The 18,972-nt window shown below is 41.8% G+C and overlaps 2 protein-coding genes across 4 annotated transcripts in view; both read left to right on the top strand.

Moving 5' to 3' along the window:
• Positions 1–18,972, top strand: part of pdlim7 (PDZ and LIM domain 7) — a 36,023-nt gene that overhangs the window by 14,015 nt on the left and 3,036 nt on the right. For 2 of the 3 annotated variants that reach the window (XM_080901804.1, XM_080901805.1), the window contains exons 4-9: positions 570–597; positions 1,395–1,591; positions 14,805–14,857; positions 15,039–15,282; positions 17,929–18,109; positions 18,200–18,320. In XM_080901804.1, coding sequence (XP_080757930.1) covers positions 570–597; positions 1,395–1,591; positions 14,805–14,857; positions 15,039–15,282; positions 17,929–18,109; positions 18,200–18,320 — 824 coding nt within the window. Of the gene's footprint in view, positions 1–569; positions 598–1,394; positions 1,592–4,856; positions 5,012–5,432; positions 5,470–14,804; positions 14,858–15,038; positions 15,283–17,928; positions 18,110–18,199; positions 18,321–18,972 lie in introns of all 3 variants that reach the window. The other variant, XM_080901806.1, reaches the window with a different exon arrangement.
• LOC308409220 (uncharacterized protein) lies at positions 9,027–14,795 on the top strand. Its single transcript, XM_080901809.1, has 2 exons — positions 9,027–9,334; positions 9,657–14,795. The coding sequence occupies exon 2, from the start codon at positions 10,279–10,281 to the stop codon at positions 11,545–11,547; it is 1,269 nt and encodes a 422-aa protein (XP_080757935.1). The 5' UTR covers positions 9,027–9,334; positions 9,657–10,278; the 3' UTR covers positions 11,548–14,795.

Consider the following 18,972-nt stretch of genomic DNA (forward strand, 5'->3'; position numbering starts at 1 on the left):
TGAGCAGGCAACAGCATGAGCGGTTATTATTTTCTGTGTCACAGGAAGCGCGGCCCATTGTTTTTGTTGGTGATTATAGCCTCAAACAATGAGTAACTGCAGGGTGGATTCATTCTGGCTTAACCCTATTTGAGCTTTGTGCAGCGTGTAAGCGCTGGTCAAAGGGTGGCGGTGATTTATGTTCAATTATTTCAGGAGGAAACAGAAGTGTAAAGCCGGCCGCCTCCATGTTTAATGCGTAAAGATATATTCTAATAATCGTGTGCTCTGTCGGGGGCGGGGGACACCGCAGGGATGTTAATCCTGGGAGAAGCTTTAAGACCTGAACAGGACTGATTGACCCGCTGTATTCTCAGCTCTCTTAATAAGTTTATTAAAATGAAAATCCTTTTTTTTTTTTTTTCTTTGTGAACCTTAAAACAAAGTACAGCACACAAACTGTAAAAAATTAAACACATTTTTCCAAGTTACCTCTTACGATAATGTGAAGTAAAACTAGTGGAAATATAATGAACAATAAGCACATTTTTTCTGACGTGTTGATTTTTTTCCCCCCTCTTTCTCTTTAGACCCTCCAAAGCGGGTGGAGACCAGAAGGTAAGCCTGCATTTATCTGACTCGCCGAGCTCACCTCAGCGTGGACACTCTGGATGGTTTGGCATGGTGTGCTGTGCTGTGACAGTTAAATTCAAACTTAATTGTTACTCACAGTTTTTCGTGTCACTTTGTGTTCTTCAATTTCATCTGAATCACCTGCCTTGTCAAGCTCTCACAGAGTCCATGCACTCTGCATTAGCCAAGCATCAGCAGGTTGCAAAATTAGCAGTTTGCTGGGCAGTTGTCGCTGATGCATTTGGGATTTCCCGCACAGTCCCTGATACCAGATAAATACTGACGCTTTAAGTCTGTGGAGTCACCCGGTCAGCTGATCAAACTGAACGGTTTTTAGAAAAGCAGCCGGCACATGACACAAACGCAGAGTCACTGTTCTATTTTAATAGTTGTTTATTTTCTTGCTGCAGTCCATGCACAATACTCAAAGAGGAAATCTCATTAGTGAGACACGTCAGTTATAGACGACAATTTGAGCATTTTCACTTTAGCAGCAGTAGCAGATTACATTGGCCAGCAATTGGCCGACTGCCAACACAAATAAAATCTGTGTTCACACTTCTTAAGCATTTTTTTCCCATGTGTAGAGAAAAGCCCGGAGGCTTTTGACAGAGCCGCCGTCGCAGTACAGAGTAATCTTTTTGCTATAATGAAATATTGGGACTGTGCTGGAAAAGCTTGGGCTTGTGCGACGGCAGATGGAGTTCTCTGTGCGTGTCACAAACGTCTAACTGCATGTCGTGCACTGTGCTGCATTGTCTCCTTCTCCCACACCCTCACAGGACTCGCTTGCTACAGCTTCTGTTCCGCCAAAGTACTCCTTTGCCCCGAGCACGACCATTAACAAGATGGCGAGGCCATTTGCAGCAGGTGGTGCTAGTGCCAACTCAGGACCTGCTATTAAACCTGTGGCCTACTCTCCTAAACTCAACACCCCGTGCTCGCAGGGGCATGCCAGTACACCCCAGCCACAGAATGGGTAGGTGGATGAATAAACGCTATTACCATTGGAACCGCAACGTGACTAATGTGGTTTTAATGGCATTTTTCTGAAGTCTCATTATTCTTGTTTTAAACTTAAAAAGAAAATAATGCCTTTAGGAATTTAAAGAATTTAGTCCAATCAGTGCTGCCGTGTGGTGCCAAAGTGAAGTCACAGATTTTTTACATTTTCTTTTAGGGCATGTTAGAGAAAAGAGAGGAGGGCAAATGCAAGCTGACTCACTGTGGAAATCCAATTATTAACTGTGCCAATAATTTGTCTAAACTTAGGCTAATGCTAAACACAGCAGTAGTAGTTGCTGTTGTAGATTGTGTCCTGATTAAGTCTGGTGGTGTTTGTATAGCAGGAAATGTTTAGCTGAAATATGCAGTTCCAGCTGTGGATGAAAGACAGCTGCAGTGAAATCTATCAAGATGACAGAGAAGTATTGGGATTGGTTATATGTGCCAACAATCAGTCACAGTTTTACAGCCATGTTAAACTCTGTGTTCTTTGGACACTGTAGATGCTGTCACGGGTTTTTTCTTTTTCTGCATTGTTTAATCTTTGTTCCCATCATCCTCATTTTGTGTGTTTAACTTAATCTGTTTACTCAGTCACTTTCCTTTTTACGTCTTCTCTAACCTTAGGACGGGGGGAAAAAACGAACATCATGATTTAAATCTTTAAGATTTATACAAAGACTTTGTTTAAGGCTGGATTCGAGTATAGATTAGAATGAGTAAGCGACAGTGGAGGTGAGTCTTTAGAAAATGATTGCAAGTCGGTGTAATGTGTGGGAGAGAAAAGCATTGATGTTGTTTTTAATAGTGGGAACTGAAAAGAAGATGTGAAATATTTCTTGCTAAATCATTTCTTTCTTATAACAGATTTTCCATTTCAGCAGATGGGTTATTGATAGAGCGTGATTATTACTCGTCTCTTGCATCTACAGTTAGCAGAATGAAATATGTAATGTTTGACAGATGCAGTGTGGCGCTTGACATTATGATTCTGATGCACAAATCTCACACGCTAATGCTGATCGAGCTGTCACCGAGTCCTGCTCAAGGACACTTCGGTACGTGGAATAGCCGGGGAATGAACGCCGGCCTCTGCATTTACGGGATAATCTGCTGTACCGCCTGAGACGCAGATTCCCAGAAACAATTTGATGTAGTTTGCTGTAAAAGTGAGCCTTTGACCTTGAAATGTTCATTGCTTTTTTTTCTTTCTTTAACCCGCTGAGTTTTTAATATTTTTTTCCAAGTATTCCTGCAAGAAATGTGTTTTAAATGATCTGGAAAGTAGAAGTTTGGCATGAAATGGTCTGTAAGGATAGGCCGGTCCAGTTCCTTTTAATTTGGGTCATGGCAGCGCTCCGTCTCCAGCCGCTGGTGAGATGTGGTCTGTTGCTGTATTTAGCCTCATACATTCTGTTGGTTTCCCAAGCTTTTCCTGCTCTGCTTTTCTTCTTCTTTGTAAAATCAACTTTTCTTGTTACTCTGCAACACTAATTCCTCTTGTCATGTTTGAAAAGAGTTGAGCGTAATCAAAACCACCAGGTTAATCTGGTGAGGACGTCATCTATTCTTTGATTCTCCACAGTTAATAGTTGGATCCAAAAAGCTGTCTAAGCCCGACGTGTTAGAACAGGTTTAGCATTGTGTTTGGACAGAGTTACCAGTAATACATCACTGCTGTAGCATTTATGATGAGCAGATCCCTCTTGTGCTCCTGTTGCCCGTGAATGAAGCCGAATGGCACAGAAATTAGGTTTAATTTTCCTTTCAAAAGGCTACAGCTGTGTACGTACCTCTGTGAGGCGTTTGTGTACGGGGATGAGAGGAGCAGGAAAGCAAATGTTTTGTGCCAGTCTGCTGAGTCCTTTTGGGTCAGGGTGACAATGGATGATTTGACAGTCAAACAATGCCGTCCTTCTTCCTCCTCTCACAGAGCCTGCTGACAATAGCAGCATATCTCTACACACCTCTCGCATGGTTTCTGCATTTTGCAATGTTTTTGATCGTCTGTTGTGTGAAACCTTTGTCGTGTATAGACGTGCTCAGTTTCTCCTCCCCCTGAAATCTTAACTCTAACCTTTTTCCCACTCTTTTCTTCTTTTAACTCCACAGATGGAAGCTCATTACAAGTTAGTATGTTTCTTTTCTTGTTTTCATTTGCAGTCAAGTGTGTGTGTGTGTATATGTGTGTATATGTATGTATATATGTATATGTATATATATATATATATATATATATATACACACACACACACACACACACACACACACACACACACACACACACTCTTTTATAAATTGGCATTCACACTTTGTCTCATGACAAAGCTGTGCACAGCCTGATAGTAGTTCGGTTGCATGTCTTTACTGGGTGTGACTTCACAAAACTATTGTATTAGAATAACTTAATTTAAAAGAAGAATGCGAGACTAATATTGTGCACATTTTTAATTAGCCTTAAAGTCAGAGACCCCAAAAAGGAGAATGAAGTTGCAGTTTATCTCCTACTTCACAGTTAAACTATTTCTTATTAGATTGCAGTCTGTGCAAAATAAGAAATATTGTCAAATATCGCCTTCCATCTTCTCGTTCCTATGGTAACTTCACGAGCCTAGTGTTTACGTGCTCTTTGGTCTAATCCACAGGGGTGAAGCAACTTACTATGATGATATCTACCAACAGTCCAAGTAAGGGGCAGCTGCATGGTGGCTGTGCGGTCGGCTTTGTAGGCTAATCTGGCTGTTTATGTAAAAGCGAGAAAATGCTGATGCCCTTTTGTTAGACTGAGTGACTGTGTTTACAGAGCGAGGATGGCAGTTCATTAATGACTGTGTCTTTTGATATTTCTCTCGCTTGTTTACGAACGCATGCTGCAGTTGACCTACAGCTGTGCTTAAAATGAGCAGCTTAAAAAGCATTTCATTTGAGTGATTAAGTTGTTTATGAAAAATAAATGCCTCTCCTTTTAGCTTTTTTTCCTCTTCACATAAAGCCAGGTACTGAAGTGAAGTGGCTTTTCTTGCGCTGATTCTAATGACATTTATGAGTATCTTCCGTTTATGAGCTTCTGCCGTGTCCCCATGAGAAATCTTAGTAATGGGTGTCCATTAGTGCTGTTATTGCGTGACTCTGATACTAAGCGTTCCTCCATGCGTTTGTGTGAGTGGGTAGTCCCTGGATGTGATTGTGTTAACCACACCTGCTGTGTGCTCCTGCTCCTGGGTGTGTGTGCGCGGCAGGCACGGCCTCAGGGTGGAGAGCATCCCCTGTTTTATTCCCAACGACCGCAGCAAGAAGAGGCTGATTGAGGACACTGAGGACTGGCAGCCCCGCACTGGCACCACCCAGTCTCGTTCCTTCCGCATCCTGGCTCAGCTCACAGGCACCGACTTCAGTAAGTCAGGGCCTAAGACAGAAGTGATGGACTGTTACAGCAGAGAGTAATGGGTTTGAGGGGTGGGCCTCTCTGTTAGTCAAGATAAGGTGTAGGATGGGGGGCTGTTACTAAACGGTTGATGTGATTTGATCTCTGGGACTGAGTGTGACAGCAAGAATGAGTGACACAGAAAAGGTGGATAAGGGGTTTCTTCATTTTTCAGCTGAAGAGAGGTGGCTGGTGTTTTCACTGACATGTTTTCATGTTTTTTTTTTTTTTTTTTTTTTTGTTTGTTTTTTTTCTACCCTGACTGTAACCAGTCTGACAAAGGAAGAAACTGCATAGCTAAATATAAGGAATATCATTACTTATTCTGAGGTGTTTGTCAACATTTGTATTAGTGAGGCATTCTGATGTGTGTCTCTCCTGGATCTCTCAGTGCAGGACCCAGATGATGAAAACATGAAGAGGTCCAGGTAAACGGATTGTCATTAATGTGACCGGTCACGTGTTTGTGTTTGTACACTTGCATATGTGGAAGCCTCAGCTTGGCAGCTACTTTGAAAAAAGAAAAGGAACAAAAAATCTCTCCTGTCAGTGTAGTTTAAATCGTGCAGCTCTGCCTCTGTGTACCACCACAATCTGATTTAAGTGTAGACCTGAAGATCAACTTAAACTGGTTTAACAGAATCATTACACTGATCATTCAATAATTAGACTTTTTGCAATGTTTACAGTGAGATGGGATCATCATTATAAATGTGAGTTTATTCATTAGAAAGTAGCAGGATACAATTTATGTGCGCAGAGCTGTGTTTTCTGCTGAGATTCAGTCAAATGCTGCATAACTGTTCATGAATGGCCAAGTTAGGTCACCTGACCTCGACTAAACATGCTGCTCTCTTACTGTAGACAAAACTAAAAGTAGAAAACCCCACAAAGCTGCAGCGACTGAAGGCAGTTGTAGTAAAGGCCCAGAAAAGCATCTCAAAGGCGGAAACGTGGCATTCGGGGATGTTTATGGTTTCCAGATCCTGCCTTAAAAATGATGCTTCTCAATTTGTACACATACCTTTGGGCCTGTAAAGGGATGGTACTGAGGCATTATATTTATATTAGTGATTTTAGCGTTAATCACGTTAAAATGACGTCACAACCGCATTAACGCCGCAAATCTCCGTTAGCCAGGTGTCAACGGGTTAGCTCGTTAACGCGTTAGCACCGTCCAGCCCCACTCACGGGGCGATTCCCGCTAAATTGCTAACGGAGATCTGCGGTTATGGCGTTAACGTCATTTTAACGAGATTAACACAACAGCACTAATTAATAATGAAAAAAAAGGTTTCTGATCAGAGTCTGTTAAACTCGTTGAATTAAAGCTAAAAGTCTGCACATCCTGACTGTATCCATGGTGGTGTTGTACAGATATAGCAACCATAATTTTGCTGCTTTGAACATCAGCATGCCCGGTGTGTTTTTGTTCATAGTGTGGTTTTGTTGTTGTTTTGAGTCTGCTCAGTAGCATAACATATTAACTTTTTTGCTGTGTTGCTAAAATGCAGATGGGAAGAGTTGATAGTATTTTAATTTCTGGAGCCATCGTCCAATTACCTTGGTGCATGCAGCAGCAGTATGCTATTCCTCAAAAGTCCCCTTTTATTTTAATTAGTAGATTAGCAGGTTCCTTCTGTTTCCATACTTTTCTAATCGTTATATTTAAGAGTACTACATGTCATAAATGTTACTACTACATCCCTCTGCTTTTTTCTTCTTCAACTTTTCACTTTGTGCACTTTACTCCCTTTTCTGCTCCATCCCTCTCATCTCATTTATTCTCTCCCCTGCAATCTGTTTCCTTCCTGTCTATCTCTCTTTCATATCTGTTTTTGCCTGCGGTCAGGGAAAAGTTCCTCACTGAGATTCAGAGTCCCCGCTATGCCCGTCTGAGGGATTGGCACCACGACAGGTCTGCTCGCGCCCTCAATATTAAATCCTGAGCGACATCCTAGACGCCCTGGGACGCAGAGCCCAGCCAGAGCCGGCTAGCGATATCTACACTGCAACGACTACGTGATAAAGACGACGAAGATAGTGGACTGTCTCCTGGCAGTTAACAAATTCACCTCCTTAGATGCAGATGGACTGACAAAGAAATCTGGGGAAGCGAAGAAAAGCAAAAATATTAGAAACGTATCCTAGATGACAAAAACCTAAAGTGGAACCTTGCATACTGAGCCTAAGCATAAGATCTCCCTCTGAAATTCTGACTTGATGATTGTTGACAACACTGTGGACCATTGTGTCTGTAGCCCTATTTTCCATTTCACACTGCGTTACTCGGAGTAAACTGGTGGAAAGGTGGGGAGGGGGTCTCGGCGGTGGGAAGCACTGTTCTTTCTTCTTTGATTGTGAAGTTCAGACCCTCCTTTTGATCTCTGTCTGTCTCTTTTGCTGCCTGTTTACATTTATTGAGTTTTCATCTTTTAGAGTTCTCAGTTTTGATCCCCTCTTCTAATAGGCTTCTCGCACAATTTAAAGAAAAAAAACTGTACTTTTTTTTTTTTTTTTTTTTTCTTTCCTGCTGTCATCAAAAATATATAAAACATCTGGGAAAAAAAGCAACTCTTGTTCTCTGTCCTTCTGTGTTTCTTTTCTTGTTTACTTTAAGCTTACAAGGGCATATCTCTCTAACAGTTCTTTTCTTTTTTTCCCCTGCTGCTAAGTCACAATTGCTTTACTTATAGTGTGCTGGACAAAAAGTGATTATATAGAAGCGAGGCTTTATTCAGTATTTATGCAGGTTGGAATTAATGGGATGTCTTAAAGAGCCAGGTTCAAGGTTTACTTTTATTGCCCCTGAGAGAAAATTGTTGTGCATTCGGGCATAAAAAAACCCAACAAATGTGCATACTCATTTATAAAGTGCTGAGATGAACTGTGAGGAAAGTCTGTCTCGAGTTATTTGCATTTTCCTGAAATGCGGAAAAAAAAAATGTAATCCTGAAACGCTATAGGTTTTGACACCAGACTAAAACAAATAGGTTTGGTAGGTAATGACTTTTCATCAGTAGTATTTCTTGTAGTAATGTTTCTGGATGTATAAAATCCATAACATCTATAGTGAAGGACGTCTATAAATCCCATTTTAAAAATGTCCACAGATGAGATGATTTAGAGCTTGAGGATACAGCTTTAAACCCTTTAGCTGTGCTCACACTCGCACATCTGACTCATGCTTATACTTTGTTTCTCGTGCTGTCCAAACAAATCTCATGTCATGTAAGGGGTGTTATATAACATTATAACTGCTGCTTGATGAGGGGGAAATGGTTGGTTAACCAACGCTGGTCCATAAACATCGAAATTCAGCTTGATTGGTCTGAAGCGCACAGACCCAGGTGGAAGACGAAGATAAATTATTAGCACATACTGACAGTTTTTATAATTTGGCAAATAATTCGTTTAACAAATGCAGCAGTAGTGAGGAGAGCAGATTTATGTAATGAGCTTGTAACACACTCACTGGAAATGCCTTCCTGGTACCTGATTGGACCCAGTGTTTTCCTTCAGATCCTTACTACTTTGTGCTTATAGACTCAACAAGGTGCTGGAAACATTCCTGGGAAATCTTGGTCCATACTGACATGACAGCATCACACAGTTGCTGCAGATTTTTCTTTTGGCTGCAAATCTATGACGTGAATCTCCTTTTTCATCGCACCTTGAAGGTGCTCTGTTGGTTTGAGATCTGGAGGTCAGGTGATCTGGCCGTGTGAGTACAAGGAGAAAGCAGTTTGAGATGGATATGAACCATTGGAAGATGAATAGTTTGTTCATACAGGACATGGTCAGCAACAATGATCAGGTAGGCTGTGCTAAAGGCCTCTAAGAAAATGTCCTCCACACTGTTACGCCACCACTCGGCTGAAGCATACAAGACTGGATGGATCCATGTTTTCATGTCGCAGCATTAGGGTTGCAAAATTCCCGGAATTTTCAAAGATGGAAACTTTCCATGGGAATAAACGGGAATTAACGGGAATTTATGGGAGTAAACTGGGAATTTTCAAAATTGAAGGTTGGCTCTTCTTAGGGAACTTAAATATAGTTGAGCAAAGCATATTTTAGCATAATATTGACAAAAACAAACAAATGCAATTCAAATACACTTGAATATCCATGCCATTCCTTAATCACATTTACTATTAATCACTGGCTATTGAGACCACCTACTGGCACTGTGCATGCCTCCATCACATGTACACATGGACCACACTTTTGAGCCTGAAGGACAAAGAGTATTGAAGGCACACATTTGAGCCTGTGGACTTAACAAGTGAGGTAAGTTTTGATGATTTTATGGGAAAATATATTCATTAAATGTTTAAATTGTGAATATCACATAAAATGTATTAATCTGGTAGATAGCAATCTGATAAGATGCTAAATAAAATGCTAGCATCTGTTAGATGCTAAATAAGCCATAGCTAGTATAACATAAAGAAGATGCTAGCTTCCTCATTTGGCTTTTTTGTTTTGAAGATCATTCCAGTTGTTTAGCTAGCCTTACTATTTATATCTGTTTATTATCATATTGCAATTGTATTATTACGATCTCTTGCATTGCATTAGCATTTTTACAAGCTCTTGTTTTATTTTACAGAAAAATCTGATGTGTGGAGACATTTTACACCAGCTAATGTACAAGGGAAATCTGTATATATGTGTAAGTATTGTGATAAGACGTATGTGAAGAATGCCACAAAAATGCAGCAGCACACTGCAAAGTGCAAAAAAATTCCTCAAGGCCCAACACATGCAGCAGCCAGGAGTTCCACTCAAGGGGAAAATGAATCTGTTTCAGCTGTATCAGACTCAGATACCCACTCATCAGCTCCTGGTCCCTCTGGCATCAGAGGATTCTTTGATTTTATGGATGACACTAGCCAGAAAAACGCAGATGAGTGTTTCGCTCGTGCAATCTATGCAACTGGCTCACCCCTGATGCTGACATCCAATGTGAACTGGAAGAGATTTTTGAATGTTCTCCGACCAGCATACATTCCCCCAACCAGACATGCATTGTCTACTCATCTACTGGATGAAGAGTTCAGTCGAGTTCAAGCAAAGGTGAAACAGACCATTGACCAAGCTGACTGTATTTCAGTCATCTCTGATGGATGGTCCAATATCAGGGGACAAGGAATTATTAACTACATAATCACCACAGAGTGGTGATTATGTAGTTATGTGATTATGTATTATGTATTATGTGATTATGTATTATGCCTGTGTTCTACAAGAGTGTAGACACAAAGGAAAACAGACACACAGGCCAATACATTGCAGATGAGCTAAAAGTGATCATCAATGACCTTGGACCAGATAAGGTTTTTGCACTGGTCACTGACAACGCAGCCAACATGAAGGTTGCCTGGGCACATGTGGAGGAGACCTACCCTCATATAACTACTATTGGCTGTGCTGCCCATATACTAAACCTTCTCCTAAAAGACATAATGGCACTAAAAACAATGGACACTCTGAATAAGAGAGCGAAGCAAGTTCTGAAATATGTTAAAGGCAAACAAGTAACTTCCGCTACATTTCTGTCAAAGCAAAAGGAAAAGAACAAGAGTACTACACTGAAGCTTCCCAGCATAACGCGATGGGGTGGTGTTGTTATCATGTTTGACAGCCTTCTGGAGGGAAAGGAGTCTCTGCAAGAGATGGCCATATCCCAGTCTGTAGGCATCGACAGTGACATCAAGAAGGTCATCTTGGATGATGTGTTCTGGGAAAGAGTATCTAGCAGTCTGAAAATCCTCAAACCTATTGCAGCAGCAATAGCAAAGATAGAGGGGGATGGTGCCATCTTGTCAGATGTCCAGTGCCTTTTTGCAGAACTCAAAGAAGAAATCCAGACAATTCTGCCCACTTCCCTACTACTGAAAGCAGAGGAAATGGCTGTGGTCAAGTCATTGGAACAGCGGAGGGCGTTCTGCATGAAGCCAGTGCATGCAGCAGCCTACATGCTGGACCCCAAATATGAGAAGGGCATACTTTCTGGGGAAGAGATCAACGGTGCCTATGCGGTCATTACAGCCATGTCTGACCACCTGGGTCTCGATAAAGGCAAAGTTCTAGGCAGTTTGGCAAAGTATCGAACAAAGCAAGGCCTTTGGAAAGGGGATGGAATATGGCAGTCATGCCAGCACATATCTGCAGCCACCTGGTGGAAGGGACTATGTGAATCTGAGGCCCTTGCACCTGTAGTCTCCATCCTCCTCCAAATCCTACCATCATCAGCCGCCTCTGAGCGCAACTGGTCACTGTTTGGAAACACCCACACAAAGGTTCGCAACAGGCTCACAAATGTGAGAGTGGAAAAGCTGGTCGGCATTCGGGCAAGCCTACGGCTCTTTGAGCCTGACACAGAGCCATCCTCAACAAGGCTGGAAAGTGACACTGAAGAGGAAGACTCAGAGTTGGATGCTGAGGAAGTGGACATGTTGTTGGATGATGATGAGGTCCAGGAAGAGTCTATTGACTGAGCAAAAATGAGAAAAGAGGATTGCTTGAAGGAAGATTTGCATGTTTAATGGGACGTTTTGGAGGATAAGTGGCATTTTTCATTTAACCTTTTGAATGGGACTTTGTGGAGATTTTTGGACAGGGGGCATTTTTGAATGAACGGGGTTAGGGGATGGTAATATTGAACTCAACATTTCTGTTTTTATTCATCCATGAAACAAGTTATTGAAACGTGTTCTATTCTACTGTACTTACAAATAAATCTGTTGAAATATCTGTTGAAAAGATTTTGCATGGAGGTTTTCTTATGATTTCTGTTTATATTTATGCTTGGAAATAATATATTCCCAGTTAGTTCTCCTAAATTCCCATTAATTTCCATAATTCCCATTATTTCCATGGACAGTTTCCAATATGGAATATTTCCAAAATTCCCAAGCTTAACTTACCATGGAAATTTACCGGAAACTTTTCGGAAATTTACCGGAAATTTTCCGCCCCTTTGCAACTCTACGCAGCATAGTCAGAGACTGATCAGTCCTGGCAACATTTTACCGGTCTTTTGTTTCCAATTTTTGGCAACACGTGCATACTTTTGTAAAAGTGCCTGTTTAAGTTGCTTGTTGCCTTCAACAAAACATTTTTGATGCAGAGAACTGCTGCTTACTGGATATTTTATCTTTCAGACCATCTTCTGTAAACCTCAGAGATGGTTTTGTGGGAAATTCTGGTAGATCTGAAATACTCAGACCGTGCTGTCTAGCACAAACGACCATGATGAATTCAAAGAAATCTAAATTGCCTTTCTTTCTCTTTCCGATGCTCAGTTTGAACTTCAGCGGGTCATCCTGACCATGTCTACAAGGGTAAATACATTCCGGTGCTTCCATGTGATTGGCTGGTTAGTTATCTGGATTAAAGAGAAGCAGGTGTATCAAATGAAATGGCTGACAAATGTGTTTTAATGTATAGTGAAGTTGGAGGTATTACTAAGTGACTAATTAAGAAAAATTAGTGGAAAACTAGCTAGAGTAGGAATGTATCCAGACCAATGTGCTAAATTAGACAAGTTAATCGAGTCAAGCATCAACTTGTAGAGAAATTTCAACTGTAAGAGAGGATTTCAGAGGGGAAAAAAATCAATGTGTAAAAATATTACTTTATATCTGTAGAAATAACAGTAAGCAGGAAGATACTGAAGAAAGCTTTGTGCAAAGCTTAGATGTGAAGAGCCAATAGGAATGAGGTTTCTCATTAGGCCCTCCTAGGCATGTGCCACCACTGTCGCACATGGTTTTTAGTCACATTCGACTTCTTGCAAAGCTGCATCACCTTTACCTCCTCACTGGGTGGAGGGGTGACACATGTCAGAGGCTTGTTGCTCCATGAAAAATCAAAACCTGCTATTTCCTTTGCCGGATGCTGAGCTGCCAGCAAAGTTCTCTGCTTTCCTCGTTGCTCAGGTTGATGCATCCCACAGGAGTGGATACCCAAAAAGGGGGGAGAGAAAAAAGAGAAACCGGTACAGATGAATCTAAAATCAGAGCTGCAAAGGATGAACAAGAAAAGTGAAAGGAAATGCTCCAGTCAAAAGCTAAATAAATAAATAAAAAATCCCGTCTGCACAGCCTCTGATAGAGAAAATGTGCACCTGCATCATATCAAGCCTCTTGCTGAGCAGGGAGGAGGAGGAGGAGGGGGTTTGAAAGCAGGGAAAATGTCAAGGATAACGCAATCTAGGCTGCTCCAGGTGGGAAGAAGCCGACATAGAGGTGTAGTGCAATTTGCACCTGCAACATTCATCATAGTGAGGTGCAGCAGAGAGAAGAAAGAAACCTCATGGTTGCGAGACAGCCGAGCCATCGGCCTTTCAACACCTACGGGCAGCCTGGCAAGGGAATGTAGCCGGGGCAGCGGTGTTGAATAGGAGTTTGTTTTGTCAGTTGTTAGGTGAGGTCCCAGATGTGAGGCTTGTCAGTGTGTCTGTGGAGTGGAGGGCAGCTGACCCATGGTCTGTGAGTCACACACGGGCAGAAACAGCCTCTGTCCTTTGTTTGACTCCATCAGCAGACATCCTGCTCATCCAGCCTTCTGACTTCCTCTTACGCATTTTTCTTTCTTTCTGCGGGTTCTTTGCAAAAATCTCATGGTAGGAGGTCTTGCGATCCTTAATTTAGAAAGATTTAGCTTCCTTACTGTCACTAGTCCTATAAGCCAGATTCTTGGTATTGCAAAGGGATTTAATGTTCTTTATTATTCCAGAAATAGCAGACGGCTTTTAGGCTTTTTTTTTCTTGCTAGATTGCTCCTAGCTGTAACTTCTGCCTCTGTAGCTACAGTTTTTTTTTTTTTTTTTTTCCTCGTGTATTTGTTTGGCGACATAAATAACATTCTTTCATATACAGACTTAACCTGATAAAGGCACAACTATGGGATGAGGTTTGTGAAATCAATTACCCTACACCATCTTTCATTTTCTTTACGCTAATGAAAGGGGATTTCATCTCCTTTCATTAGTGTGTTTTAGATGGCACAGTTGATGATGTAAACACGATAGATGCCTAAGGTGCTTTTACAATCCCCGCCCGGTTCTTTTTCTCAAGATAAAAGTCTCCAGAGCTCACTGTCTTGGCTCAGAAGTTGTTTTTCTGTCTTCCGTCAAGATTTGAAGCTTTTTCTGAATATAGTGACGCTTGCTGCGGGTAACAGATCTTTGAAATGTAGAAAACGCTTTATTTCAACACTCCTGCACATGCAAGCTCTAAGCGAAACTCTTCCGCACCCAAATCTGAAAGCGACTGAGTTTCCAGTCATCTAACTTTTGCCTAACTTTGAGCGACGTCAGCCGCCTGAGGAGATGTTGGTGTTTCTTATGCTTTCATGAGAGGCTGCGGCTCTTGAACAGCAGGGCGATGACGCTGAAATCACGTTCGACTTGATTGATTTTTGAGTCATGATAGAAACTGCTCACTGTTGCTCTTTGATACTGGTGAAATTTCAATTATTGTGCTGCTTTCAGTTAAATCTAATACACTGAATCAGAATGTGTGATCACAACAGGTGGGGGCACCACGCTACCCTGTTAATCCCAATTAATATTAATAATGATGCTTGGAATCATTCACACACAAGGTAATCCGTGGCACAGCATAATGGTGACAGCTTAGCCATGGCAGGAGATATCCAAACATGGCATCCATTGAGAAGTAACTATAGTAGGTGTGTGTGTGTGTGCGCGCATGTCTACCTTTTCTAATTAGTAATTTTCTCCCCACAGCCTTGAGCCAACTCCCTCACCTGCCAAGGCCCAAGCAGCAAATAAACCAGATGGTGAGTTTCTTCTCCTGCTGATGCGTTAAAAAGAGCCCCAGCAGCCTCCGGGAGAGGCTGCGCTAATCGATTCTAAGTCTTAAGTGTCAATACAGCAGCAACAACGCGACACTCAAAGTTGTCACCACAGACATCTGTTTGAAGGGTGGATTGTTATGGGATTTTTTTTTGTGGTGTGCAGAATCGACAAGTGCCGCCGCCGCACCAAAGAGTTCTGCTCCTTCCTGCCGACCGCCGTGGGTCTCGGACCCCAATTTTGCCGACCGCTTTCACCCAGACAAGGTCAGCACCGTCGTGACCCAGCACCAGAAGCCAGCCCAGCCCACGCCTATGCAGAGCCGCAGTTCCATCCTGCAGGCTGCACAGCAGGCGCCGGAAGACAGCGGGAGGACCCCCATATGTGGTGCCTGCAACAAAATCATCAGGTGAGGCTGCACCGCTGCTACACACAGGCTGATTCTTTTTTTTCTTTTTTTTTTTTTTGTAATTGAAGTCTTTATTTGTTTTTTACGGAGCCCCGCAGGGGACATGGGAGAAAAAAAAAATTAAGACTGACTTTTGCGAGATCTCGCAAAAGTTTTAGCCGCATTCTTCGGAGGCCGCCAGCTCGAAGCCGACTGGGAGGTCGAGGCACGATGTGCCGGGAAAGCGGTGTTCCTCCCGGCTGTAGTAGGTCTCGACCGCCCGTTAGCTTCGAGCTAGTGGCCGCCAGCTCGAAGCCGACCGGGAGGTCGAGGCACGATGTGCCGGGAAAGCGGTGTTCCTCCCGGCTGTAGTAGGTCTCGACCTCCCGTTAGCTTCGAGCTAGTGGGTGTCAGATCTCCAAAAACGTCGGAGCACTTTTGCAAATATGTGATGTCTTGTAAACCGAGCAGGTATCTGACGTTTACACAACTACATTCACGCCTCAAAATATCTTAAAAGTGTATTTTGTGACCCAGAAAGAGTAACAACTAAGTAGCTGCCGCCATTGTTGGAGTTTTGCGAGATCCCGAGTTTGTTTTGCGAGATCTCGCAAAAGTCCGTCTTAATTTTTTTTTTCTCCCTAATTTTTTTTTTTCTCCCATGTCCCCTGCGGGGCTCCGTAGTTTTTAACATTTAACAACATGAAAACATAAACAAAACAACAGAAAAGAAACAAGAAAAGACAGCTTCCAATCCCATGGTTAATTCACCTTTGTATTTTGGGTCTATTTTCAATACTTACTATCGGTATACCCGCAAAAAAAAAAGGACAATAAAATCAAATTCTTAAGTTATTCCATTACTGAGTGCCTACACAAACATACAATGCAGCAAGCATAAAATTTAACTAAAGATAATTGCCCTGACCAAATAAATTCCAACCATCTCAGCCAAAAACGCATCCCCATGATTTGTCAAAACCCTCCCTATCATCATTAATCCTAGCCAAGAATTTTTCATACGACACCATTTTCAGCATATTTTCTTCCCACCTATTATATTCTGGAGGAGATGGTTCCTTCCATACACTGAGAATAACTCGAGCCGCTGCGATCACCCCCACCTTTATAACCACAAAGTCATATTTTGAAACCCCAGGTAACACCGACCGATCCCCTAATAAGCACAGTCTTGGTGACAAGGGTATCATCAAACCAATCCACCTTCCTATTTTGTCCAATACTTTTTGCCAAAAGGGATAAACTTTCCCACATTCCCAAATAGCATGCATAAATGTCCCTGGATCTGAACTACATTTCCAGCATATATTACTGGGACTGATTCCCATTCTATAAAGTTTGGACGGAGTGAAGTACCATCTGTGTATTAATTTATACTGAGTAAATTTACCCCTGGCCTCTCTTATATATTTATCAGAGAATGACAAGATTCTACACCAGTCTTCTTTAGAAATTGCACAACTCAGATCTGTCTGCCATATAATCCTCAAGTTTTCACATATCTCTTTTTTTGGATTGTTAAACAGTTTATAGAAAACAGCTGCTCTATGTGCTGTACTGGACAATTCTAAAAACTCCACAACCATATTTGAGCTTTGAGTAAATTTTCCTTTGGTAATACAATCCCTTATTTGTAAATATTTCCAAAAATTATTTTCTCTTATCAAACCATATTTTTGGGTTATTTCAACGAATGACATAAACACTCCCCCTGAGTAAAGATCACTTATCCCGTGTTTGCCTTTGACAAGCCATTCCTTCCAGAACACTGTTTTTCGCCCAATCTGTACAGCAGTGTTGTTCCATAGCGAGGTATAAGGTTGTCTTAAATGAGATGCTCCACACATCTTGTGCACCTCTACCCAGACAGCTTTAGAATACCCAAGCACTGGGTTATTATGAAAGTCTTGTCCATTAATTGCTGAGCCCTGTGAGAGAACATCCAAGGGTGTAAAAGGGCTCACTAGTTCCTGTTCGATCTTCATCCAGCTCAGCTCAGAGTCCGAACCTGTCCAGTGCTTGGCCAGTCTTGACATTTCAAAAGCTAAATTACACAACTTCACATTTGGGAGGGCCATTCCCCCAATGTCTTTAGAGGCCCACATTTTCTTTATATTCACTCTTGGCTTCTTGTTATTCCACAAAAAATCTTTAATTAACTTCTCAAATTGACTAAATACGTGTAAAGGAATTCTTACAGGTACAGATTCTTTTTAACTCGAGCGAGGCTCTCTGTGTTTGCTCCTTGGAGGCTCCTGTTAGAGATGACAATTTAAGACTCTTAATATTCGCGACACACTGCCTGTCTGCAGCAAATTAAGCCAGTCAGCATATTTCACAGAGTGTGGAGACATCTTGTTATCACTCAGAATAACAAAGAAACTCTGGTTGATATTCTGGTCACCATTGCAAACAAAGAGCTTTTATTCATTAATTTTTGAGTGAAGATTCAAATTCTGGAAAACCTAAAATTTGTTTTCAGCGTTTGCTCACATTTCACACAGTCTAGTGTATTTTTGCTGAGTGCCTTTGGATCTTTTTTCAGTCCTCTGTTGAAGCTTTGGATTATTTAGCCAATTTATATTTAAAAAAACAAAACCCCTATTTATGTGTTACTAAGTCTTTTTTTTTTTTTCTTTTCTCCAGGGGACGGTACCTGGTGGCACTGGGACGGTCTTGGCACCCGGAAGAGTTTACATGCTCGCAGTGTAAGGCGGTCCTGGAGGAGGGGGGCTTCTTTGAAGAAAGGGGAGCCGTCTATTGTACCAAGTGCCACGATAACCGATACGCTCCGAACTGTGCCAAGTGCAAAAAGAAGATCATAGGGGTACGAGCTTCTGTCGTATCCAGCAAAATCAAAACAGCCGTTTCAAAGTTTTTAAAAAAAGTTAACCTTTTTCTTCCCCCCCCCCATCAGGAAATCATGCATGCACTGAAGATGACTTACCATGTTCAGTGTTTCAAGTGTGCAGCCTGCAAGAATCCTATCAGGAATCAAGCCTTTTACATGGAGGAGGGTGAACCCTACTGTGAGAGAGGTGAGTAACTGAACCATTGCAGTCCAGACGTACTATACTTCCTATATTGCATACCTGAGCAATCTAAATGCAAATGGTTATTGTGTAAGAGTTGGAGAAGGTACAAAAAACAAAGACCGAAACGGCTTTTTTTGGAGCCACATTCACAAACTGATGCTACTGCTTCACATCCTACATGAAACAACACCAATGCTGTGACACAGTCGATTGTCTTCCAAGGGCCAGGGGAGGATACATACAACTATTCTGATTGGTAGTGATGGCTATGTCGTCCTCTGTTGTGTAAAATATGGGGTGAACTCACACCTAGTATAAAAAGCTGAATTCCAATTGAAGCTAGTGTGATTTTACACATCCATTTCCCCTATAGGCCAGCAGGGGGCGACGTCTCTCAGCTTGACAAAGAAGTCAGTTTCTGTAGAAGTGCATGGAAAAAAATGAGTGTACTTCTGTCTTGATTAATGAGCTCTGTAACCACTTTCCTAATGAGTTTTTCTTCTGAATTGCTAGTTTCAAGTCTTATTTAATACAGCTCAGTGTTCACTTTGTAAATTATGGTTCCATTTAGAGTAAAATAGACGATAAAGCAGGGCAAGCTTTAGGGCATCACTATTTCACCATTAACAAGTCGCTACCATACGAGCGTGCAGTA

Source organism: Rhamphochromis sp. 'chilingali', assembly GCF_963969265.1.
Source record: "Rhamphochromis sp. 'chilingali' genome assembly, chromosome: 13".
NCBI lineage: Eukaryota > Metazoa > Chordata > Actinopteri > Cichliformes > Cichlidae > Rhamphochromis > Rhamphochromis sp. 'chilingali'.

Bases quoted from the DNA above. Each gene is read 5' to 3' on its own strand.
- LOC308409220 (XM_080901809.1), top strand. From the start codon at position 10,279: ATGCCTGTGTTCTACAAGAGTGTAGACACAAAGGAAAACAGACACACA.